The sequence below is a fragment of the Patella vulgata genome, chromosome 2 (assembly GCF_932274485.2).
Source record: "Patella vulgata chromosome 2, xgPatVulg1.2, whole genome shotgun sequence".
Lineage (NCBI taxonomy): Eukaryota > Metazoa > Mollusca > Gastropoda > Patellidae > Patella > Patella vulgata.
Window position 1 is genome coordinate 87888759 of NC_065880.2, and position 27411 is coordinate 87916169.

Sequence of the window (27411 nt, forward strand, 5' to 3'; positions counted from 1 at the left end):
TACTGTCAGTAAAACACTGTATAACTGTTTTTTTCTTAAGTTCGTGAAAAAAAAATCCATAAAAGTATAAAAATAACAGGAGCTGTTGATAAAAGGCAATTAATCATGTACGTTTCTTTGTACTGGTAGGACGTTAAACCCCATTTCATTTCATTTCATTTCTTTGTACTACTTCGTATCAAACGATTACCTGTTTCGGCAACCCGACAAACACGACTACACGGGCGGGTTTAGGATGTATGACTTGATAAACACGACTAGGGCATGTTTTGAAATAGCGGGCGTGGTGTATTAGATAAATACCGAAATGTTATTCAACTTATTTGATGAATTGCAGACAAAAAAATGTATGAAAAGAACCTAAGGCGTTGTTAAAGCAATACAAAGGTGAAACGAAGAGTTTTTATTTCACTGTTTGACATGAAATATGATTTAACGTCCTAATGGTCTGCTCCGACCGGGCTAATGAAGACAGGCATACACTATACAGTGCGCTATGAGGGAAATGTTTCCTGGCAGCGGCACTATGGCCTACTCTTATATCGAACTCCAACTGCCAAGGGATCTTTTACGTGCATGACAATGTGTACACGAGACCTCGGTTTTGCATGCCATCCGGATGACTAGAGCCTATTTCTGGACAACATGGATAAAATGAAATGAAACGAAATGGGGTTTAACGTCCTACTGTTCTGTTCCGACCGGGATAATGAAGACGGACATATACGCCATGCAGTGTGCTATGAGGGGTAATGTCTCCCGACATCCGATTTCAGTCGAATTCCTGAGGAGACTTCTGTTTTTTGTCCTATGCGAACGACTAGACTATGTTTCCTGCTAGACTGTCTGATCTGCACCGTTGACGAGGGAAAACCACACAAGAGAATATCGGTGAGTGTCGTCAACTCAAAAGATGTCGCGTATAATAGGACCAATGTTATATTTTATTGACAAAACCTTTAGTAAATTCCATACTTTCTAAAGTTGATCTCTATATATTCACCACCCTTTTTTTCTTTATGCGTCGCTCTCTATAGCCTAGTGGGATTGACCGCCATATTGAAAATTAAGTGTACTAATCCGTTTCAAACACATAAAACCAATCAAACATTTTTTATTGCATTACATGAAATGAAATGAAATGGGGTTTAACGTCCTACTGTTCTGCTCCGAACTGGGCTAATGAAGACGGGCATACGCCATACAGTGTGCTATGAGGGAAATTTTGCCCGGACAGCGGCACTACGGCCTACTCTCATATCGAATTCCATCTATCAAGGGATCTTTTACGTGCACGCCAATGTGTACACGGGACCTCGGTTTTTCGTCCCATTCGAACGACTAAACAGCTGTTCTTGTCAGGCCCTCCGTCCTGCATCACTCACAAGGGGGAACCACGCCGGAAAATCTGGAAGCTCTTTCTCGGCCAATGCAGGGATCGAACACCCGACCTTCAGGCTAGCGAGCCAGTGTGATAAGTAAATAATTTCGAACCACGTGGCCTCAGGAGAGCGAAACTTAACGAAAATTCTCGAGGCAAGTTAGGGCGTCGAAGGAAACTGCATAGATAATTTTAAATGAATAATCTATTAACAAGTCATATTTATCTGTACATCTCTACATAACCTTTTACAATACAAAACACAATACATAAATTTATAAATAAGTTGTAATGGACCATTCGATTCTTTTTATTTTTAGGGATTAATTTAACTTCATTATTCTCAATACGTAATACATTAGATGTCTCGAACAGTTTTCTAGCCGCCGTGATCCCCTTCATTACATGTGAAAATGAAAACGGAATAAATACTTCTCAACATTCTCGAAGTATACACAGCGCTTTCGACTAACATCGTCGACTTAAAATGTCGTTGACACACTTTGTTTTTGGGGGGGGTTGGATGGCTGAATGGTTAGCACGTGCGCGCTGTATCATAAAGCCTGTCATTGAGTCAATTGGTGTGGTTTCGAATCCCCGGTTGTACGTGACAAGGAGTAGGGTCGCCTGTCCAACCTCGTGGGTTTTCTCCGGGTCCTCCGGTTTCCTCCCACTGCTAAAGACCCCTACGCGCAAGCGAATTATTGAAATAAAATTAAACCATTTTTTAACTCCCGAAATGACCTAGTTTGTGTCGAGTGGACGTTAAACCCCATTTCTCTCTCTCCTTCTCTCTCTCTCTCTCTCTCTCTCTCTCTCTCTCTTTGTTTCTGTTCTGAACATTCTGCACACTTCATTCCGCGAGAATAGATCTTTGTCCTAAATGGCCGCCATATCTAAAATTTAATATACTGGGCCCCGTTTCTCGAAATGTTAACTAAAGATAAAATCCAAATTTTAGTAGATACTTCAATTTCGATTGGCTAAGCACTAAAATCAATCTAATATTATCATATAAAATTCCTAAAATTTGGATTTTATCTTAGTTAAAATTTCGTGAAACAGGGCCCTGTTTTGTAATATGTTTCTACCCCGTGTCTGAGTTGAAAGATCCCCATGCACCATTCGTCAGTCCTAAAATATCCGTGTTGACTAGGTGAGAGTTCATGACATAGCAGATTTGGAACATGGAAATTTGGTCTGTTCAAAGTGAAAGTTGTACAATTATAAAGCCCTTCACGTAATACCCTGCATATTTAGTCAGTAATTTCGATAGGCTACTGACCAAGCTGGGAACCTCTCAGATTCATCGATAGAAAATATCATCGCGAATCACAAGTCTCGCGCTATCCAGCTAAAATGTATACCAGTGATAATCGAGTTGCAAAGTTCAAGGTTCGTTCAGTTGCAAGGTTTTCGTGGAGGTCGCCATGTTTGATTTGAGTGTGTTTGTTTCACGGCCCCTGATTGGACAACGCTCTTGTTCACGTGTCTGTGGTAAAGGGAGACAACGTACCTATAAGTTCGGTAATTTCTTACTAATCTGGTAACGGCTAGATGTTGTAAAACTCGCGGTCGTTGCTAAAGGACTTAAGCTTTACGTGTCATCATTAGCCCGAACGGAGCAGAACAGTAGGACGTTAAACCCAATTTCATGTCATTTCATGACAAGGACAGCTGTCTAGTCATTCTGATTACACATAGAAGATCCCTTGACAGTTATAATTCGATATAAGAGTAGGTCATATTTCCTACATAGCACACAGTATGGCGTATGTTCGTCTTTATCGACCCAGTCGGACGTTAAACCCCATTTCATTTCAGTTATACTGATTAGAATGAAATATGTAGCTTAACAGGTTTTTATGTGGGGTGGATTGGGCGAAATAGTTCATATTAATGTCAACATTGATCATCTCTTTTAGTTGATTACATGAAAGACATTCCTGTATCTCACAACACGTGTTTATCTTGTAGTTTGGGGGAGCCACGGTAGCTAAGTGAGTAGGACGCTGGGTCACTAGCCTGGAGGTTGAGGGTTCGATCCAGGTGTAGATCGAGAAAGTTGTGAGTGGTGACTGTCAAGGGACGGGGTATAGTCGTTCGGATGGGACGAAAAACCGAGGTCGGGTTTACGAGAACACTTGACAATTGAAATTCGATATAAAAATAGGCAACATTTCCCTCTTCATTAGCACATCCTGAACAGAAGAGTAGGACGCTAAACCCCCATTTCGATTAATCATTGAAACGATGGGTTTGCTTTCTATTAATAAAATCGATAAGACAAATATGCGGACAGGACAAAGAGAACACAGACATTGTAATCAATAAACAAAACACGTATATCAAATCATGTGAATTGATCCGAGGGCTAGCCGTATGCATCCACTGTATATTAATAGTAGGTACAGGAGGACCGCACTACACACAAACAAAACATAACACAAACACAACACATAACACAAAAAAGAGGGAGAGAGAGAAATGGGGTTTAACGTCCACTCGACACAAACTAGGTCATTTCGGGACTAACATACGGTTTATTTTTTTATTTCAATAATTCGCTTGCGCGTAGGGTCTTTAGCAGTTGGGGGAAATCGGAGGACCCGGAGAAAAACAACGGGGTCCGAGAGGCGACCCTACTCTTTGTCACGTACAACCGGGGATTCGAAACCAAAAACATAACACAAACAAAAAACATAACACAAACAAAAAACATAACACAATCAAAACATATAACAACCAAAACATACAACACAAACAAAACACATAACACAAACAAAACACATAACACAAACAAAACACATAACACAAACAAAACACATAACACAACTAAAACACACAACACAAACAAAACACATAACAAAAACAAAACACATAACACAACCAAAGCACTTAACACAAACAAAACACATAACACAAACAAAACACATAACACAACCAAAACACACAACACAAACAAAACACATAACAAAACACATAACACAAACAAAACACATAACACAAACAAAACACATAACACAAACAAAACACATAACACAACTAAAACACACAACACAAACAAAACACAAACAAAACACATAACAAAAACAAAACACATAACACAAACAAAACACATAACACAAACAAAACACATAACAAAAACAAAACACGTGACACAAACAAAACACAAAACACATAACACAAACCGGCGGACAAGGCATACTACACATTGTAAGCAACAAACAACATACGTATATATCTAATCAAGAGAATGGAACCGGTATACTTTTATTTCCCTTGAGGAGCTGCTGAATACAGATTCTACTATATACTATTTTCCAAGTAAAAAAAATTAGAATTTATATTTGCCAGAGGTGATATATAGTTTATAGTTTTCTCTGACAATAAAAAAACGCCTCGGTTGTTAGATTGTGAGAGAGAGAGAGAGAGATGGGGTTTAACGTCCACTCGACACAAACTAGGTCATTTCGGGACTAACATATGGTTTAATTTTATTTCAATAATTCGCTTGCGCGTAGGGGTCTTTAGCAGTGGGAGGAAACCGGAGGACCCGGAGAAAACCCACGAGGTTGGACAGGCGACCCTACTCCTTGTCATGTACAACCGGGGATTCGAAACCACGCCAGTCGACTCAATGACAGACTTTATGGTACAGCGCGCGCACGCTAACCATTCAGCCATCCAACCCCCCTTGTTAGATTGTGATTTATGAACGTGAGATATGGATGGAACGCAGTAAGATAAATCAGAAAGGATGTAAACATGCTCTAAGGTTCATTCTTATAGGTTCATCGGGATTTTCCTACGTGGTTTCCCATAGTCAGTAATGCAGGACGGGGGACCTGACAAGGACAGCTGTTTAGTCGTCCGGGTGGGACGAAACACCGAGGTTCCATGTATACGTCGGCGTGCGTGTACAAGATCCCTTGGCAGATGGAATTCGATATAAGAGTAGGCCATAGTGCCGCTGCCTGGGCAAAATGTCTCTCATAGCACATTGTATGGCGTATGCCCGTCTTCATTAGCCCAGGTTAGGAGCAGAACAGTAGGACGTTAAACTCCATTTCATTTCATTTCTTTCTTATAATTCAATGAATGGGGGGGGGGGGTTGTAATCCTCATGATATCCGGTAGAAGATGCAAACGTTAGGCGCATACTTTGAGAGAGAGAGAGAGAGAGAGAGAGAGAGAGAGAGAGAGATGGGGTTTAACATCTACTCGACACAAACTAGGTCATTCCGGGACTAACATATGGTCCAATTTTGTTTTAATAATTCTCTTGCGCGTAGGGATCTTTAGCAGTGGGAGGAGACCGGAGGACTCGGAGAAAACCCACGAGGTTGGGCAGGCGAAACCACTCCAGTTGAATTATTGACAGACCTATTGATACAACGCACACGCGTTAACCATTCGGCCACCCAACTCCCCTATACTTCTTGAAAAACGACTACTAATTTATTTGGGCGACGTTTAGAATGTACCCTACGAAAGGTATGAGTTTGTAGTTGTTTATCCATAAATGCCTATGAGATATTATTAAATGAGGAGACGATGTCAAATAAAAAAGTGTTAACAGTGACATGATCTGAAGATTTATGAAACTAAACGCTTCGGTAGTTAAATTGTAAAAACATCTAATACATAATGTATTTATATATTTCACCCAAAGGCTATTAATTCTTAAGACATGTACACACCAATTTATAGAGATAACAGGCTGGTAATTCTAAAGGCCTGTACACACCAATATATAGAGGTAACAGACTAGTAATTCTAAAGGCCTGTACACACCAATATATAGAGGTAACAGACTAGTAATTCTAAAGGCATGTACACGCCAATATATAGAGGTAACAGACTAGTAATTCTAAAGGCATGCACACACCTATGTATATAGGTAACAGGCTGGTAATTCTAAAGGCATGCACACACCTATATATAGAGGTAACAGAATAGTAATTCTATAGGCCTGTACACACCAAGTACTTCTAGATTTCACCCAATATATAGAGGTAACATGCCAGCAATTTTGAAGGTATGTATACACAAAGACGGTAGCGATTTGTTGTCGACAATCTTTTCCTCGAGAGCTCTCTGCGCACATTGCATCAATTTCTGTTAAAGGAATTATTATTTCTTTTTTCTATTATCCCTAAGGGTCCCTGCACGTTAACCCCCGCCTCTCATCTCCCCCCCTCTCTCTTTCTCTCTCTCTCTCTCTCTCCATTTTTCCGCGCAATGCTAAAGCCAATAGCATTGAACAGATTTCCATCATTGCACACTGCATGGCATATGCCCATCTTCGTTAGCCAAAACACAAAAGAAGCCAGTACGACAGTTAGAATTCGAAATAATAGTAGGCTGTGGTTACCCTGCCTTGGCACAAATTGGTGAATGCTAATAATTATATTCCCCAAATACTCATTTATATGAGCTGCCATTGTGGACAAGTAGGGCGTGAATAATTGCATTTACAAGAAAAAAACAGAAACGGACCGGTAAGTACAGATAAGTCGGGCGCGAATAAATGCATTTAGAAAAAAAACATCCCCACGTTTCTCTATTAAAGGCTGACATTTGAGAGGTAAATTAAATAAAACACAATCTTGCCCCGGGACAAATATATATATATTTGTACTTATACATAGCCTTTAACAAACAGACACCGATATGTTATGGACGCATAATAAGAGATTAAGTTCGCTTGGATGGCCGAGGCTATTGTTTGTTTACAATATAGTTCAGTTTATGTGTAATAATATGTAGTCTTTATTTACATGTTTGTATGATTGTGTTTTTATGCGATATCATGTGATGGTCAAGGCCACGTGTTATAAATTGTATACATTTAATGGTCAGTTGTATCTATTTGCATATTGTATACATATACCTGTAAGATAGTATTACTGATAAGTTTGTTCGGGAGTGCAGGACGACTGCACCACACACAAACAATTATACAAGACAAACCCACGGACACGATACAATATACACAGACATTTTAAACACCTGTCTTTATCAAATCAAACACGCAAGATTTTAAGTTAGCCAGCGCCTTACACACTGAGCCACTGTGGCTCCGACGTGGAGTAGGGTCGCCTTTTACTTAAAGGACATTATGTAAGATTTAGATAAAGAGCTTGCCGTTCTCGCTATAACAGTTCAACAATAGATAATGCAAAATGAATATATTGAAATTTCATTCAAATTACTTTTTCTGAGCGAAGTTATCAATGGTTGTAGTTTTGGCAAGATGCGTGCATTGATCGTAACCAACGTACTTGTTATTCAAGTCTTAGCCCCGCTTCTCCATTTTTAAATTAAATCATTAATTGGCTGAATCGTTTTACTTCAATTCTGAGCCATCCGATGACATCTACAGTTGATTATGGTCTGTTCATGTTAATAATTGTCTAATCAATAATCATCTAGCTCTTACGTAATGTCTATTAAATAATATATAGGCCGATAATTATGTTGACAATGGTGCACCAAAATAAACGGAGTAAATAATATAAATTATCGTCATAGAAAACTTATGATATCAACGACAAATAACCTTGAATATACCTGGCACAGTAGTAGTAACTTGGTGGTTTAAAGATGCTTTGCAGGGGGGGGGGAATGGCCGAATAATTAGTGCGTGTGCGCTGTATCATACGGTCTATCATTGAGTCAACTGGCGTGGTTTCGATTGCCCGGTTGTACGTGACAAGGAGTAGGGTCGCCTGTCCAACCTTGTGTGTTTTTTCCGGGTCTTCCGCTTTCTTCCCACTGCTAAAGACCCCTAGGTGCAAGCGAATTATTGAAATAAAATTTAGCTATGTGTTAGTCCCGAAATGACCTAGTTTGAGTTGAGTGGACGTTAAACCCCATTTATCTTTTTCTTTTTAAAGATACCTGGCCGCGTACAAACTGTGTGATTTGGTGATATATTTGGTCTAAAAACATATTCAAACTAATCAAGCTTATGAAAAATTTCCTTAAAATTCCTCTCAAAACTTTGTATATGCGGGGAGATACCATAAACTATAAATAAACTATTGTCAGGCACCGTGTTTGTCACCGCGCTTCTTTGAGGGAGGGTTTATTTTACGGAATGTATTTATCATTACTTACTGTGCATTTACCATACATATTGAGGCCTAAGTAAATTTTTAATTATTTTCTGTCAACATCCTTTTCCGCCGTTTAATTACAGAGTCTTTTGTACGTTGACACATCTCAATATTAACAAAACCGCCTAACCATTTGATCAAGAAATTACAACCACTCCCCCAGTCAAGCTAGCACACAATAAGCAGGCAGACAACAGTCGGGTTGCCAGTTAGTGATACCCTGACATTTTTACCCAGTGCTTGCCCCGTCCATGGAATTTTCCGACATGGTCACCATTGTCAGTGGTGTGGAACAGAGGGCCTGGCAAGGGACGACGTATAGCCGATCGAATGGGACAAAATAAACCGAGGTCCCGTGTACACATTGGCGTAAACCCTTGACAGTTGGAATTCAATGTATAAGAGTAGGTCATAGCGCCTCTGTCCGGGCACAATTTTCATCATAGCAAACTGCATAGCGCATGCCCGTCTCCATTAGCCCAGTCGGAGTCGAATAGAACGGCGGTTAAACTCCATTTCATTTCATTTCCATATCCTAAACCTCGAACATACCTGTCCAAATACCTCTTTTCTCTACCTGTCAGGGCTTGTAATTAACCTGTCACAATTTAATAATACCTCGGTTGATGGATAGGTGTCACATTCCAGGTAACCACTCCGTGCCATATTATAGTTAACGGATATACAAGAAAATCACTTAAACAATAACAGTAGACCCACCTACCTTAGACTATATTCACCAAGTATCAAAATGCGTAAACCGTCTTGGGGCCATGTTAAAACTGTCAAAATAAATGTAACCTACAAGAAATGAAATGAAATGGGGTTTAACGTCCTACTGTTCTGCTCCTATACTGGGCTAATGAAGACAGGCATACGCCATACAGTGTGCTATGAGGGAAATTTTGCCCGGGCAGCGGCACTATCGCCTACTCTTATATCGAATTCCAACTGCCAAGGGATCTTTTACGTGCATTCCAATGTATACACGAGACCTCGGTTTTTCGTTTCATCCGAAGGACTAGACAGCTGTCCTTGTCAGGCCCCTCGTTCTGCACTACTGACAAGGGGAAACCACGTCGGATCTAACCTACAAACACTCGCAGCAATGTGATTTGATGTTCAAACACAGGTCTTTTTTTAGTGTGTGTGTGTGGGGGGGGGGGGCACTTTATACTTTTTGTCATTAAATGCTCAATACCACTCTTATTGTAACTGAATAATATGTCCCAATCTTTATTCTGGTCAACAAATTGTACTATTTTAGATTATTTCAATTAATTGATGATACAAATTTCATCTTAACACACCTTATTTAAAAATTTTGAAAAATTCAACATAATGGTTTGAAACGTCTTACGTAAACCTTTTCAAATGAAACTTCGATTTAAAAATATTTTCGAACCCTCTGGACAAGTAAAATAGGATGTAATGGATAATTTACACAACAGGTAGGACACTTAAACATCTTGTGCTTAGATAGAGATGTTATTTATTTTCTGGAGCTTTCACGCCAGCAAGAGTGTTATTGTCCCTTTAATGTAGGTGTTGTGGGTAGTGTTGCCTGCCTAATTTCGTGGGTATTCCGTTTACTTCTCACTGCATTAAGGACAATTGTTGAAATGCTAAAGTATTTTCTTAGTCTTCAAATGATTTGTTGACGTTTTAACTTTAACCCAATCACGTGGTTAGGTCTAAATATTAAGGCCATCTGCAGATTTCGACAATGTAAACAAGGTCGGCGCTAACCCTAACCCTAGACATAGCCCTAACCCTAATCCGCAATCCTCGGCAACAAACACGTGTCCTAACCCTGTTTACATCTCGTGACCCTGCCATAGTCTGCAGGTGGACATAAGCTTTAGACCTGTCCCCTTATCACACCCATCTCTCTCTCTCCCTCTCTCTCTCTCTCTCTCTCTCTCACTCTCCCTCTCTCATGCCTAGAAATAATGCTGGGGCCGTCCCGTAACAGAGACCTATACCCCCCCCCCTCTCTCTCTCTCTCTCTCTCTCAATATAACCCTCTCTCAGTATCACCCAGGGGTCATATATCGACCACATTCCAGTCTCAAATAACGTGTTATTGTTTAACCAATATCCGTGGGTTGATTATTATAGGGTTATCAGTATTATGTTAGCTGTCTATTTATAGCTGAAGATAAATAATTCCTACCGGTTATTACAGAATAAATCGATTATCGAACAGCATTATGTTTGTTTTAACCAACTAAACCCTTCTTTAGATCTCAACAAATACAGATAAGTGAGTACATTGCTATATCCCAGGGCAATATAATTAATATACCACACATTTGGGAATTGAAATGACATGTAACGTTTCAGTAAAGGTACGCTTTCTACGTAACGTTATTAAAGCTACTATTTCATATTTTTAAGTTATATTTTAAAATTTATTAAAATAAAGCCTTAAAATAGATGGTATCCATAAACCGTCCTACCTTGTTAAAGAATAATCCTATTAATTCTATAATTCTTAACTTTAAGCAAATGATAGGAAAACAGCCCGCTTGTTGCTTGGCGTTTCAAGTCGAGATCCACCATACCGATATCGCAAACAATTATATAACATATAGGTTCGTTCATTTGTGTTGGTTCAAGTCCGCTTCCCTGTAGGCTGGGGGTATGGATGTCCGAATGGTTAGCACATGCGGCCTGTCATTGAGTCGACTGGCGTGGTTTCGAATCCCCGGTTGTACGTGACAAGGAGTAGGGTCGCCTGTCCAAACTCGTGGGTTTTCTCTGGGTCCTCCGGTTTCCTCCCAAAGACCCCTACGCGCAAGCGAATTATTGAAATAAAATTAAACCATATGTTAGTCCTGAAATGACCTAGTTTATGTCGAGTGGACGTTAAACCCCCCCCCCCTCTCTCTCTCTCTCTCTCTCTCTCTCTCCCTGTAGGCTGCTATAGCAGACTAATATGTCGTAGGAAACTGGCTAGATGTTGGTTAGATCTATTTGAGTTTAAGTTTGGTCAAAGGTCACGTGATGTAAAACGATTGCTACGACTGACCTCAATATATGATAAGACATGATAGGATCACCACGATTACTCCACGATTAAAGCCACAATTTCGATCGTAGCGCGAATCGTGATAATGGCAACCTAGCACAAGCAAACACAAGGATTAAAAATAATTATGACTAGACAACGGGAATCCTTACACCCTAGATCACAGGTCGTCTGGAAACCAACAAATACGGTGTTACCCTGCCTTTAATGTCATCTTATATCACCATGTTGACATACAGTTGATTTATGAACGTATCGTTACTAAAGCCCTGTACACACTATACGATTATGTTCGTCTGAAAAGACTTTATTGTACACGAAAGCATATAAAAGGATCCACCAGATGATGAAAGGATCCCCGTCGCGTGTGCTAAGCGGACGTTAAACATTTATAGAAGAAGAATGATGAAATAACGTTTAGGCAGAAAGGTGAATCAAGTTGAGATTATTTTACATGTATTTAAAAGAGACAAAACATTTTGGACCTATCCTATTTCAATACATTACGATCCCTTAGGTTCATGACGTATTAAATATCCTTTATATAGATTTTCATACAAGGATTTGTGTATGTGGGTGTGTCAAATAACAAGATGAAGTGTACAGAGAGAGAGAGAGAGAGAGAGAGAGGGAGGGAGAGAGAGAGAGAAATGGGGTTTAACGTCCACTCGACACAAACTAGATCATTTCGGGACGAACATATGGTTTAATTTTATTTCAGTAAATTCGCTTGCGCATAGGGGTCTTTAGCAGTGGGAGGAAACCGGAGTACCCGGAGAAAACCCACGAGGTTGGACAGGCGACCCTACTCCTTGTCACGTACAACCGGGGATTCGAAACCACGCCAGTCGACTCAATGACAGATTTATGATACAGCGCGCGCACGATAACCATTCAGCCATCCAACCCCCCAGAGAGAGAGAGAGAGAGGGTGTGGGGGGTATGTTACGGGACTGGCGATTAAGGCGCGGACTCACTTTTTAGGGGGTGTCGTGTTCGATCCCTTCTGTTCCTCGTGATTTTTTTCTGGTGTGGTTTGCCCTTATCAGCGATGCTGGACGGGGGGGGGGGGGAGGTGGGGGGGAGGGGGAGGAGTTCCGTCTGCTCGTTCGGATATGACAAAAACGTGGCCTCATATACACATTGACGTGTACGTAAAAGAACCTATGGCAGGTGGAATTTGAAATACGAGAAAGCAGTATAGCGCCACGGTCCGGGCAAAATTTCCTTGATGGCCTTGATGGATGGCCGAATGGTAAGCACGTGCGCGCTGTATCATAAGGCCTGTCATTGAGTCAACTGGCGTGGTTTCGAATTTCCGGTTGTACGTGACAAGGAGTAGGGTCGCGTGTCCAACCTCGTAGGTGGCCGAATGGTTAACGCGTGTGCGTTGTATCATTAGGCCTGTCAATGAGTCAAATGGAGTGGTTTCGCCTGTCCAACCTCGTGGGTTTTCTCCGGGTCCTCCGCTTTACTCTCACTGCTAAGGACCCCTACGTGCAAGCGAATTATTGAAATAAAATTGAACCATATTTTAGTCCCGAAATGACCTAGTTTGTGTCGAGTGGACGTTAAACCCCATCTCTCTCTCTCTCTCTCTCTCTCTCCTCTGTCCTTGCCGTATCCCACTTATCATTATCCCAGTTGATACAAGAAGGATCTTAAACCAAATGACGTTTCATTTCAAGCGAGGCAAATAAATAAGAGATTTATTAATATTATAGTACACAAATTCAACAATAGAAATAGGTGCAACGTAATCAAGTGTGTAATGTTTAAATAATTTCAACTTTCGAGATTTAAAAAAAGCGATTATTTCAGTTTGTAAAGGCCCAACAAATTCAGCTTTTAAGAGAAATAAAAAAGCAAGCGATTCTTTAAATTTATAAAAGCCCGTGTAAACAGGTGCGACGTAATCAAGTGTGCAGAGTTTAAAGAAATTCAACTTTCAGGAGAATAATAATAACAAAGCGACTATCTATGGAAGACCAAACAGCTCTTTATTCAGTGTTCTTAATTCTTAGTTCTTAATTCATAGTCCTTAAATCTTATTTCTTCATTTGTTGTCGTATTTCGACATTTGTACACTAAAATTAACATTTGTATCTTAAAATCATCATTTGTTTCACAAATTAGACATTTGTCATATCATATTTGTAAAATGTATTTTTATTTAATTTAATTTTATTTTGATATAAAGACAAAATTTATTTTAGTAAATCAAAAAAATAATCTACATTTACAAAACATCATAGGCATACAACGAAAAACAAGTCTCGAACAACAAATTTCTAAATACAAATCTCCAAATACAAATCTTGCAAAACATTCCTTCAAAAACATTTCTTAAATAACATTTCTGCAAAAAACATTTCTCAAAATTCATCAAAAAAGAACATTATGATGACATAAGCGGAACTCAACCTGGCATACAAGAAGTCACCATTCAACAAATCAGAATAAAGAGCTGTTTGGTCTCCCATAACTATCTATACTTGAATTCACAAGTCCTTGGTGCAGCTTTATGTGCCAATTAATATACAATGTTTTGAATACAAGTATTTATTTAGCACGTGATTTATCGTGTTATTTGTTATCACGTAACCATCCAGAAACGTGTAGATGAATATGATGTGCTCGTGTTAATATTGACATTACATTCTAGATATGTAATTAGGTTGGGTTTTATAACGTAACAACACACCCTTCTAATAATCTTTAACAACTTAAACATACATTATGCAAAAGCTAAATCTGTCTATTGCAGGTCTTTCTTTAGGCCTGAAATGTTATATAAACTATTAATTACACATTTATTAACAAAACAAGACCATAATCGACTCTCGATGGCATCGGATACTCGAGATTTTAACTAGATTAAAACGGTTCGCCATTTAAAAATTTAATTTAAAAATGGGAAAGCGAGGCTAAGACCCGATTATACCAGTGCCCTGGTTGCCACTGTGCATACATCGTGTCAAAACTACAAACAGTGATAACTTGGTTGAGAATGAAGTAATTTGAATAAAATTGTCAATATTTTCTTTTTTTATCAACTACTAGAAGAATGCCCGGCTTCCCGCGGGGGTCATAACCCCGAAACCGGAAGTGGTAGACTAACGCCACCTGGCCTTTGTTACTCCCCGGTCCGAGCTACCCCTATACCCCAAATTTCAGACTCGGGGCAGATCTAGTGTAGCCGCCAACCCCGAACAGACAGACAGACAAACGACAGTCACAAATACTAGTATAGATTTTTGAATTATTATAGCAAGAATGACCAACTCTTTATTAAACTCTTAACTAATGTATCTTTAAAGGAGCCAAGTCTTTAAACTTAAAGCTAAACTTCGTTTACAAAACTACAGAAATAATTAAATAAAAAAAGTTAACACCCTGAACAGTCGCCATACTTGTTTTCAATTCGTAGAACAAACATGGCGAAACAAGGGCAGGCCAAGCCTATATCCCTGTCTACGATATCGCCCTTGGCGGAAGTGGACGTAAAACTCTAAGAACGAACGAACGAACGCCTACATCCAGTATACATGTATGCCTTGCTGTAAAGCAGAGTCCACATCCGGTTAGCCATATTTCACCTACCATATGCTGTACTGGTTGAGGTTTTTTCACTATCAGCTTACTGAAAATATTATTGCTACACATTTAAATCTTTAAAGATAAAATTTGCACTCGAGATTTACCCAAGGACCGTTGCTACGATAATAAACAATCGACGTTACATCTTCAAATAGTTATAACTCCGTTCAGAATAAAATAATTTGAATGACAATTTCAACAATGATGAATGTTATAGCGATATAAAACCAGTGTTCAGAAGTTAATTGATCGATCTGTATAAAACAACAGCCTGTGTCACGGTTAAGTCCAGCTCAATTTTTGTCAAGGTCGCGTGATTGTTGGTGGGATTGTAAGTAAGGTTTAAGAATTTGGGGGAGAGGTCAAGCACTGACCTAGGATGATGTAAATTTGGTTCGTGATATTTCCTAGTTTTATTAATAAAATACATGCAATACATTAGATTTATATACAAAGTTGATTTCGTTGTTTTTTGGTGTTAGTAGCTAAGTCCAGGGTTAGGTTTAAGAATTTGGGGGAGAGGTTATGTCTCCACATAAACACTGACCTAGGATGATGAAAAGTTAGTTCGCGATATTTCCTAGTTTCATTAAAAATACATGCAATACATTAGATTAATTTATAAAAGTAATTTCACTGTTTTTGGTGTTGGTGGCGCTGATGGTCTTCCTTGGATGGTACTTCTGGTATTCTGGTATTTTTGTTTCTGAAGAAGAAAAAAGAATAAATTTGAGGCTCTCGGGGGAGAGCCACATTAGTGTGTTTCCTACTACGAATTGGATTTTCTAAAAAAAATTTGTGTTTGTTCCACATCACCGGGTTAGGGCTAGAGATCCTTATATCTAGTTGATTTTATTTACTAACGGTTAGGGATAGGATTTAATATATGGTTTGTTTTGGGTTAGGGTGGAGACTGGTCTTAGTTAATCTAATTTACTGTGCACTAGGATATCGTGCAGATTTTTATTTTTAGAATATGCAATTATCAGTTTCTGTGTGAATATTTTGGGGTGATTTTCTTGGAGATCAGTATAGTGTTTTCTGTTGATTTTGGATGCACTTGCTGCTGTTGCGCTAAATGGGACTACAAAAGGGGCTATTGCGCTAGCCGTTTGAATATTCAAACCTAGGGGAACTGTTGTTTTCAATTTGTCAATCCAGAATTTTTCTCTTGTTAGCCTAAATGTTTTAATTTCTTCTAAAGTTTCAAAGTCGCTCTTGGTCTTTTCTATTGGCATGACAATGAGATCAGAAATGTCGTGATTTGCTTGGTTGAAATGAATTGAGACCGGTTTGTCTTTTTTGGTGACTATGTCTGATCTGTGACCGTTAATTCTTTCCCTAAGTGCATTTTGAGTCTCCCCTACGTATTGCTTGTCACACTGTCTGCATGAAATTAGATAAATTATATTTGAACTACTGCATGAAAGTTGGTCTAATATTGGGAATTGTGTGCCAGATGTTTTGTTATGAAAATGGTCGGATATGTTTATGATTTTGCATGTTTGGCATCTTGGGTGGCCACAAGTTTTGGTTTTAACTGCTGATTGCATATTTGTTGTTGATTTGGCGGCAAGTTCAGCTAGAGTGTTATTTTTTTATACGTCTGAGATATCGTTTGGAGTATCCCCTTTCTCTTAGTTTGCTAAATACCAGCGTACATGCTGACTCAAAGTCGGTCGTCTGAGTACATATCCTATGAAAACGGAGAATCTGAGATTTTATGATGCCAGAGAATGGGTGAAAGGAGCTTTTGAACAATAATTGATGTGTGTCGGTCTCTTTGAAAAATACTTTAGTTTCCAATTGGCCTGTGATTTTGGTGTTGCTACTTTTAAAAACGGTAGTATCAAGGAAATCTATGCTGTTATGACTTACATTTGCGGTTAACTTGACAGATGGATGATGATTGTTCAGGATGTTGAAAAAAGCCAAAAATTCGTCTAGTGTGTACGTCCAGACTATGAAAACGTCATCTAAAAACCGCCCATAGAAATCTGGTTTTAATGGACAGAGTGGCAGAACTTCCCTTTCCCACTCCGCCATGAAGAGATTTGCATAACTCGGGGCAAATTGTTTTCCCATCGCAGTTCCGGAAGACTGAAGGTGTACTTTGGTCGTTAAAAGCGAAGTCATTCCTCCTCAGACAAATGTCGAGTAATTTGAGGATTTCTTCGTCCGGCCTGGATGCTTGCGGGTTCCTAAGAAATGCTTTCCTGACTGCTTCAACTCCTGTGGTATTGTCGATGTTCGTGTACATGCTCTGTACGTCGATCGATATTAATATGGTGTGCTCGGGTACTCTTAACTGTTTAATTTTGTGAAAGAACTCGTTAGTGTCTTTAAGGTATGATGGGTGTTGGCATGCTAGGGGTAATAAGAAATGATCTATATATTGTGATACATTGTATGATTCGCTGCCACAGTCTGATATTATTGGGCGTCCCTTGGGTAATTTATTGGGTATAAACCTTTCCGTTTCTGGATTTTTATGTATTTTTGGTAGCGTATAGAGATGTCGTTGTCGACAGTCAGATTTGGCGGAAAGATAATCATATTGTTTTGCTGTTATGTATTCCTTGTCTTGCAATTCATGTAAGATGTTGTTTATTAAAGTTGCGGTGTCCTTAAAGATGGGTTGGTCTAATTTAGTGTAATGTATAGGATTACTTAATTGTTTTTCTGCCTCTGAGATATAGTCTGCGCGATTCATTATGACACAACACGAGCCTTTGTCGCTTTTCTTAATTATTATGTTTTTGTATTTTTTGAGGGTGTTTAATGCTGTTTTAGTTGCTCGGTTGAGATTTGGTTTTTGAGATTGTGGCAGAAGGGATGATATTTCTGTGTTCATTTCATCGAAAGTTTTTAGGATGGCTGGTGATAATGACTTTTTAGGTGGTTTCCATGTGGATTTTTCTGTGAATAATTTCTTACCTCTGCCGGGTTTGTTCCTAAAAAAATAAATCAACAAAAGTGTTCTTTGGAAGCGATCGGTTGCCTGGGTGATGGGGTCTATGGATGTTATTGTAGGGGTTGGGATGAATTTAAGGCCTTTATCAAGAATGTTCATTTCTAGGGGGCTGAGAAGTCTGTCACTCAAATTGACAACTGTCTGTCCTAAAGACGGCTTCTCATTCCTTTTCCCTAATCCTAGTTTAAATTTCTCATCCAGCAGTTGATGATCTCTCTGGCCGTGTCCGGGCTCCAGTGGATGGCGTCGTTACCTTTCAATTCAATTTTGCCCTTGAAGTGTGGTAGTGTGGTGGCGTTTGGTGAAGGTGCAGTGGAGATCAATTGGTTGTAGCTGGTGAGGTTTTGGTAGGCGATCGGATTTTCTTGTCGGAGACGGGAAGAAGTGGGAATCTGTGTGGTGAAGAGCTTGGTTGTTGGGAAAGCTGCTCTGGTCACCTTGAGTAGATCTAGCATCTGCTCTTGTATCCTTGGTCCACTTTCCTCCCTGTTGTTGAGCCCGACATGTATCACTAATTCTTCTGGTGCAGGTCCCATGTAGCTCTGGAGGATCTGTTTGATGTGGCTGATCTTGGCTCCAGAATAGCTATGGATCTCCCAGTCCCCGAGGAAGGATACAATCCTAGCCAGGTTAGAGGATCCAATAACCAGGGTCTTTGCCTTGACTGCTGGTAGGTACCACAAATCCTTCCCGTCTTTACCTTTGTAGCTGTGAGGTCTCTTTAGTGATATGTTGAGTGAACGTCTACATCTGGTGGAAGATCTGGTGGTGATTCTAGGGTTAGGAATGATGGGCGATCTAGGGGACAGACAGTCGACAAGTGCGTTTAGTGGCGATATAGATCCCGAGGAAGTGGGTGGGCCAGACACAACCCGGGGCGAACAGGTTGATCTAGCTGCACGCTTCGAGGGAGTGTTAATGCATGTGCCTTCTCCAGGGGATAAATTTCTCTTGTTGGGTGTGTATCGTTTTGGTGTGTCCCGGAGAAGGTTGTGTGTAATGTGCATTGGTGATGGGGGAGGATGTGTAACAGTTTTAGAGACCGTGGACAGGGGGCGATGGAACTCCGTCTTCACACTATCCTGAAGTCGCTTGCCGTAGGACTTCTTGGCCCATGCTAGGGCGTGGCTAGAGTAATCCTGTACAACATCTTTGTTAAAGTGACGTGACTTCAAGTACTCTAGTTTCTCCGCTAGCATGGCTCGGTAGTGTGACGACAAGGATGAGGTAGGTGTTTTCATTGCCGGCTTGACGAACTTGTTCAGATCTTGGATATTCGGCGATGCTAAGACAAATAATGTGGAATTAAATGGCGGATTGATTAAGGCTTGTGCTCAAGCGTTTATAGTAATTTCCCTGAATTGTAACGTGACGGAATGAAATTGGGAGAACAGTAACTGTGAAAATACAATAAATCGTTTGAATTTAAGTGTTTATTGGTCACACCGTAGTGTGGTTAAATCCCAATAATTCAGTTCAAAAAAGAAAAAATTAACAAGTATAACAAAAGTGTGGGGGTTACATAAAATATACAATAAATATGCAAAAAAGAAAAAAAATCTTACATGAAATATAGTAGTGAAGTTCCTCGATTAACTCGCGATGCACATTTCGGAGTGGTATCCTTTGTCAAGCGATGATAGTCTATGACGAAATGACGAAATATTGAGCTGGCCTTATCATTTAACACTAAACCTGTGTCCCATACTTTAATTATGTCAACATTTAATAAAAGTCGATGTGTTATGTTAGAGGTGTTTATTTATACGAACTATGTGGTTGGGTGATTTAGTAGAATTGTTATCTTATGTTATTCACCAGGGCGTATATATATATAAATCTCATCTATATATAGTCTTTGTTTAAACAATATTTATCTCGACATGAAATGCTGTTTAATGTCTAACCTATACTCCCCACCTGAACAGACGTCATTTGGTTTACCACGGACAGCGACCCCCCCCCCCCCCCCCACACACACACACCTGAACAGACATCATTTGGTGTACCATGGACAGCGACCCCCCCCCCCCCCACACACACACACACCTGAATAGACGTCATTTGGTGTACCATGGACAGCGATACCGCCCCCCCCCACACACACTAATGGTTCTTGTTACACCTCAGATTTTCTCGTCCCATCCGAACGACTAGACAGTGCTCGTTACCAGACCGCCTATCCAGCTCCAGTAACAAGATACTGTACAAGTTAAAGGAGCTAAGTCGCTAATATTTTGGACCTAGAAATTGACACAAATGGGTCGTAACACATACAATAATGTAATATGAATGTATATAAATTGATTTACATTCAATCGTTTCCGTTTTTACTGTAATTCTTAATCAGTTAGGTTCGGCGAAATACGCCAGTATTCTCAATTGAATTTCAATCTCTAGCTTCTGGTTATTCCAATCTACGCCGATAGTATTTATTGGGCATGCTCTCCAGATAAGAATATAGCGTCACCGTTTGACATGACTTGTGGAATATGCCTAGCCTCGTTTTTTGAGTCCCTTATTACAAATAGCGCTGAAACGCATTATGGTAAACGATTCGTATACCAATTGTTAAATGTTTATTTTGTCTTAAATATTGGATATCAGAAGGCCATCTTTTCCCGGTAAGATCACATCAATGTTGATTCAAACCGACAAATAATTCGTGTTTTCAATGTCGAAGATTTTGGATGATATTGAGTTAGAGACTTAGCTACTTTAAAGGCATAAATAAATGGATACAAAAAGGAGGCTTACATTAATAGTCTAAAAATTTCAAGTAATATAATATGATACAGATAGAGTATTGTTATTATTATACGTCGGTGAAGTTTCAAAAGGGTGTATCTGGTGAAATTAGTCAAATACACTTTTTTGCATTTTTAAAATCTCCCAATTAATATGCATATTTCTGTCTAAGCTGTGTATCTCTACGCGAATTAGAACTGTTCTGGGTATCATGTCTCCAAATGTTGTATCTTGATTTGTGGAAGTTTTGAAATGCAAAAGGTTCTATTTCTTAATCTTAAGAAATTCTTAGATACACCCTTTTGACACTTCACCGACAATATATAGTCTTGTTGTAGAGAGACGTTCAGATTATATCAATGATTATTTATATTCACGCGTACTGTCATTACCCATCATTTTCAGATTATGTTTTAATGGAAATAAACCGCCTACAGGTATGCATCGACTACGGCCTACTCCTATAGCGAATTCTAACTGTCAAGGGTTCCTTTACTTGCTCCCCTTGTCAGTGATGCAGGGCGGAGGGCCTGACAAGGACAGTTGTCTAGTCGTGCGGATGGGACGAAAAACCGAGGTCCCGTGTACACATTAGCGTGCACGTAAAAGAATACTTGGCAGTTGGAATTCGATATAAGAGTAGACCGTAGTGCCGCTGCCCAGGCAAAATTTCCCCCATAGCACACTGTATGGCGTATGCTCGTCTTCATTAGCCCAGTTTAGGAGCGAACAGTAGGACGTTAAACCACATTTCATTTCATTTCATTTTTTGCGTCCCATCCGAGAGACTCTACGTTGTTCCTTGCCAGTCTCTCCGTCCTGCACTACTCGCAGTGGAGGACCACGCCGGAAAATCCCGATATGAACTTTCTCGGCAAACGCATGGATCGAAAACCCGACCTCCAGGCCAGCGAGTCCACGTCTTACTCACTGAGCCACCGTCGCTCCCCTAAAGTTTTAACATTCACTGACATCGTTTGATTTATCAGCGGGGTTGGGTGACCGCATGGTTAACGCGTGCGTGTTGTATCATAAGGTCTGTCATTGTGTCAACTGGCATCGTTTCGATTCCAGGTCATTTCGGGACTAACATATGGTTCAATTTTATTTCAATAATTCTCTTCCGCGTAGGGGTCTTTAGCAGTGGGAGGAAACCGGAGGACTAGGAGAAAACCCAGGAGGTTGAACAGACAATCCTACTCCTTGTTACGTATAGCCGGGGAATTGAAACCACGCCAGTTGACTCAATGACAGACCTTATGATACAACGCGCAGGCGCTACCCCCCCCCCCCCCCAATTAGCAGATTTAGCTCTTACATAACTAATCTTTAACGATAGCGATTCTATAAAGTTGTTTTTATGTTACAACGCGCACGCGCTAACCATTCGGCAATTCCCCCCCCCCACCCTCAATAGACAGATTTAGCTGTTAAATGATAGCGCTTCTATAAAGTTGTTTTTATTTTTGTTTTCAGATGCGTATTATAGTGTATAACCCCCCCCCCCCCTATCCCCACCCCCTCAATAGACATATTTAGCTCTTATATAACGAATCTTTAATGATAATTGTTTTTGTGTTTTTCAGATGCGTATTATAGTGCATGGCAATGGAATGTACTACGTGGATTTGAGTCAGCATGTGTGATTGGTGGAGTACTGTTATGTATAGCCCTCGTTATTCTGAGAATTGGTTGGGCCACGTGGGATAATGTCCGAATGTTAAAAATGGGTGTAATACTGCTCTCGGTCATAACTTGTAAGTAAGGTTTTATTAGAGAGAGAGAGAGAGAGAGAGAGAGAGGGGGGAGGGTAATGGTATGTGTTACTGGACGGGCGAGTAAGACATAGACTCGCTTATTAGGGGATCTCGTGTTCAATCCCTTCCGTTCCTCGGATTTTTTTTCCGGCGTGGCTTGCCCTTATCAATGATACCGGACGGGTGGGGCTGGGGCTGGGGGCACTGATTATAGCCATTACATTTTCAAGAATTGGGGAGGGGGAGGGGACCAATGGTCAACGCGTTATATCATAAGGTCTGCCAATAAGCAAAGTGGCGTGGTTTCGATTTCCGTTTGTACGTGACAAGGAGTACAGTAGGGTCGCCTGTCCAACACCTTAGGGTTTCTCCGGTTTCTCCTCTCTCTCTCCCTCTCTCTCTCCCTCTCTGTCTCTCTCTCCCTCCCTCTCTGTCTCTCTCTCCCTCTCTGTCTCTGTCTCCCTCTCTCCCTCTGTCTCTGTCTCTCTCCCTCTCTGTCTCTCTCTCTCTCCCTCTCTGTCTCTCTCTCTCTAACTCACACACTCTTTCAATAATTATGATGCACCTATGCGAGACTAAAGGTGCAGGGGTCCCTATGAATGGGAGTAAACCAAATACCCCGACAGCAACCCCACAAGGTTAATCAGATGCACATACTAGTTGGCACTTCCAGACTGTCTAAAACGTCAACTCACCTAACAGCTCGAGACAATCGAGGTCATTTCGAGGCTAACGCATGGCACCTCAACAATCACATGCGCACAGGAGACACCCAACGGGGTTTGGCAGATGAATCAAACGTGACTCAATGACATACATTATGATCTAAAACGCATGCGTTATACCACTTGACCCCCCACCCCACCCACCTCCATCCAAGCGCTCTTGTGAAGTATTGAAGACATTAGTAGACATTAGTCCCATTAGTGAATGCTTTATACATCTTTGTATGTTACCATTTAAACGGACATTATGGGAGATTCAATAACGAGCTGACAGTTATCACTATAATAGTTACAAACAGGGTAATGTTAAGGGAATTTGATCAACCCTGAAGCGAGATATTAGCTTTTAAATTTTAGGCCTAACCTCGATCATCGATAAAAAACATAGTCTAGATTATCCATTTTTGGATATATTTTAATGATCAATGAGCGTTGAGCAGCAGATCGGATTCAAATCCAGTTAATATCACAGGCTAGTGATGACATCGAGAGTTGATTATGGTCTGGATAAGTTAATTAATGTCTAATTAATAATTTAGATAACATTTCAGGCCTAAATAAAGACCTGCAATAGGCAGATTTATCTCTCGCATAATGTATGTTTAATTTAAATTATTAATTTATATATTTTAGGGATCTGTGTGTTCGTTGGCGTAGCAATATTCGCTGGTTTCTACCATGAGATCATTCGTGACAGCTCCGACCTATTCGGCTCGGCCAGTTTTCCATGGGCGTGGATAATGACTCTGATTGCAGGCATTATATTTGTGGTCGTTACAGTTTTATTAATTGTCTGCGGTAGAGAAAGGGATCCCATGGCTAAGATACCTATATCTGGTGACCCCAAAATGGCCTTGACCCCGACGATGATCAATGCCAATAACGGAAAGAAATATTTTGTACCCTCGCCATACACCGACGATCGACGCAGTGGAAATGTGTCGGAAGATAGCATGGGCTTCAGAGATGATAAACCGCTACATAATGGTTACGGTAACAGAGCGTACGTCAGCGACGACTACAATTACAAACCATTCGGCTCCCGACCACGTTCTTACGCTGAACCTAACGCCCTTTCTTTTGCACCAATCAAACGACCGTATTCATACGCCGAGCCAGCAACGGGCCCGTCTTTATTTTCACGAGACCCTGACTCACGTGCTTACCATGGCAACAACGACAGACGAGACATTCCGCAGGAGAAACCAGCTTATTCCCGCGAATACGCCCGTGGTTCGAGGTTTCCCGAAGAGCGATCTGATCCCGTGTACTCTCATTATGTAGAAAGGTCACGCCCTCCAGCAGGTGCCCGTAGCGTGCTTCCACCATTAAACTACCCACCGACAGACAATAAATATACTGATGAACTACGTTCAGGATCTTCAACATCATACATTTATAGGCCGTATGTACTACAGAAATACTAGGCGCGACGGCTTACTTTCAGATCGTACCATCTTGAAAAATACTAAACACAGTTTCTGAAGTCAGATCGTAAATTCTTGAAAAAAACAACTAAACATGGCGTCTAAAGTCAATTTGCACTCTCTAGAGAAAACATAACCGAAACGTTTCGACCGTTTTACCAAAAGTACGACCCGTGCTAAATTTACAATTAAAATAAACTGCGTATCTAAAGGCGTTACTTTTTATTCTAAATAGTTGCATCTTTTTTTCACTGTATATTTCGTGCAATTTACGTTTATTCAAGCAATTAATTTTTGATATATATTAACTTTTTGTATATTTATTTAAAACCAATTATACCAAATTAATCAAATGTATTTAACGGGTTTTAGCTTAGACATATAGGGGACGTAACTCTTGTATCTTGCGTCAACAACCGGATTGTCTGAGCGTTGGTATGATCATCATCATCATCGCGTTATTCTATCGCCTTTTTAAGGAAAGGAAAATCAAGTCTTATTTTTTTATGTTTTAAGAAATGTTTTTACTCCAATGTTTCTGGCATTCTGTTTAGGGTCGTAGAAACTTTGTTATTGTGTTAATCTTGATTTTAAAAGTTTATCTTCGATTATTCAGCGCCAAAACTTAGACAATCGATTATTTACTATAACTGTAGTTTAACGTTGATAATAATTTTTAAATAACATGTTTGTCATTGTATGTTCGTTTTATACACTCACTAATGGGTAATATTTTAAAATGGCTATCTCTTTGAATCTCGACAGTCATTCCCAGTGCTGCCGGGTAATATTAGGCTGTATTGGAACATGCTATATACACTCACTAATGGGTAATATTTTAAAATGGCTATCTCTTTGAATCTTGGCAGTCATTCCCAGTGCTCCCGGGTAATATTGGGCTGTATGGAACATGCTATATACACTCACTAATGGGTAATATTTTAAAATGGCTATCTCTTTGAATCTTGGCAGTCATTCCCAGTGCTACCGGGTAATATTGGGCTGTGTGGAACATGCTAGAGTCGATTTGTATCATATCTGATCCACGGTATATGTTTGACATTGGTTGAGCATTATGATTATGATCATAATGGTGAAAACTGCTAGAAACCGCGTGATTTGTTGCCATTTGCGAGGGGCGCAGAAACTCGAGGGGGGGGGGGGCGTAAAAACTCAAAAACATGACACAAAGCTCGTCATTGCGTCCCTCTCACTTAGCCCCTGATGTAAAGAGAGGTCTAGTCTCGATTAGTATAGTAATATAATAGCCATTCCATTCCAAGGCTAGATAATATGGTAAACACCAAGGCCTAGTTAATTTGTTTCAATAGTCCACAGGTCACAATTCTATGGAAAGCAATTACAGTGAAATCCCTCTATTAAGACCACACGTGTGCTGTTTATTATCAAGCAAATGCTAATGGACTGGGTTAAAGGCCAAATGTAAATGGACCGAGTTAAAGGCCAAATATTTATCATCAGGATTCTAATTGGGAATACAATATTTGCTGGTAAAAAGTGTACCAATTTAAAACTTAATCGACAAGAAGTCGTTACGAATAATTGTATATACAACAATATTGAATATTATTAATAATGAATATTTGTCATGATATTTTTTATACAATGTATAATCTATGTTTTTTGTATCTTGTTAATAAGGGAAAATAAAAAAAATAACTAACATTATTATATTTTATCTACTTTCGTTTTATATCCTAGCGGGAAGATAAGTAATGGTCTTACACCATATTACTTGCTCATTGAATTCAATGTTAAATGGCTGCAGCATTTTGCTCAACATTCCGTTGGTTCCAATCTTTATAGGCACAATGGGGGCCACATTTGGCAATCTTCTCCAGCATAATTTTGTAGGGTTGACCGTTTAATTTTTTTTCTACGGGGATTTGATGTTGACTGGGGTGAAAATGTCACTTCCGACACAATCATTACTCGAAGTTTATTGCAACTACAGTTTTGTGGTGAACGTAAAAGCTGAAACTGGTATGTAAACTGTTTTTGATTGGTTCTTAGAATCAAAGAATTCAAAGATTACGACCAAGGGTAGATAATTTGATACCGAGAATGCAGTGGACCGGGGGATCAGTAACAAGGTGTTCCTGTTTTTGGCAATTAGAATCCGACGAGAGCAGGTGGATTTATGGGTAATATTTTAAAATGGCTATCTCGTTTGAATCTTAGTCTTCTTCATGGTATACAAATAGATAACATTCGCAACCCTCAAATATGGTGGCTGTTAGCGGCCATTCAAATGTCATCTAATTCGTCGCCTTATAAAGAAGTGGACAAGTCGACTTGTCGGGTCAATTCTGTCGATTTGTCGACTTGTCGCCTTCGACTTGTCGACAAAATACAATTATTTCGACTTGTCGTGCGGCGACTTGTCGCCTCGGAAGTTAATCTGTGCGCATGCAAGTTATCCAATCAGCAAATGCGCAAGCTCGAGTTTGACTTCCGAGAAGACAAGTCGCCGCACGACAAGTCGGAATGATTGTATTTTGTCGACTTGTCGGGTTGTGAATAAGTCGAAGGCGACAAGTCGACAGAATTGACCCGACAAGTCGACGAAATGAAGGCGACGATCGTCGGGTTATTTTGTCGTGTTGGCGGGTTGATTTTG

The 27411-nt window shown here is 40.0% G+C and overlaps 1 protein-coding gene across 1 annotated transcript in view; it reads left to right on the plus strand.

Moving 5' to 3' along the window:
• The window catches only part of LOC126810108 (uncharacterized), a 43114-nt gene extending 16655 nt beyond the window's left edge, over positions 1–26459 (plus strand). The window contains exons 3-4 of the mRNA XM_050535087.2: positions 22448–22618; positions 23977–26459. Coding sequence (XP_050391044.1) covers positions 22448–22618; positions 23977–24770 — 965 coding nt within the window. The 3' untranslated portion in view covers positions 24771–26459. The remainder of the gene's footprint in view (positions 1–22447; positions 22619–23976) is intronic.
• The last annotated feature ends 952 nt before the right edge of the window (positions 26460–27411 follow it).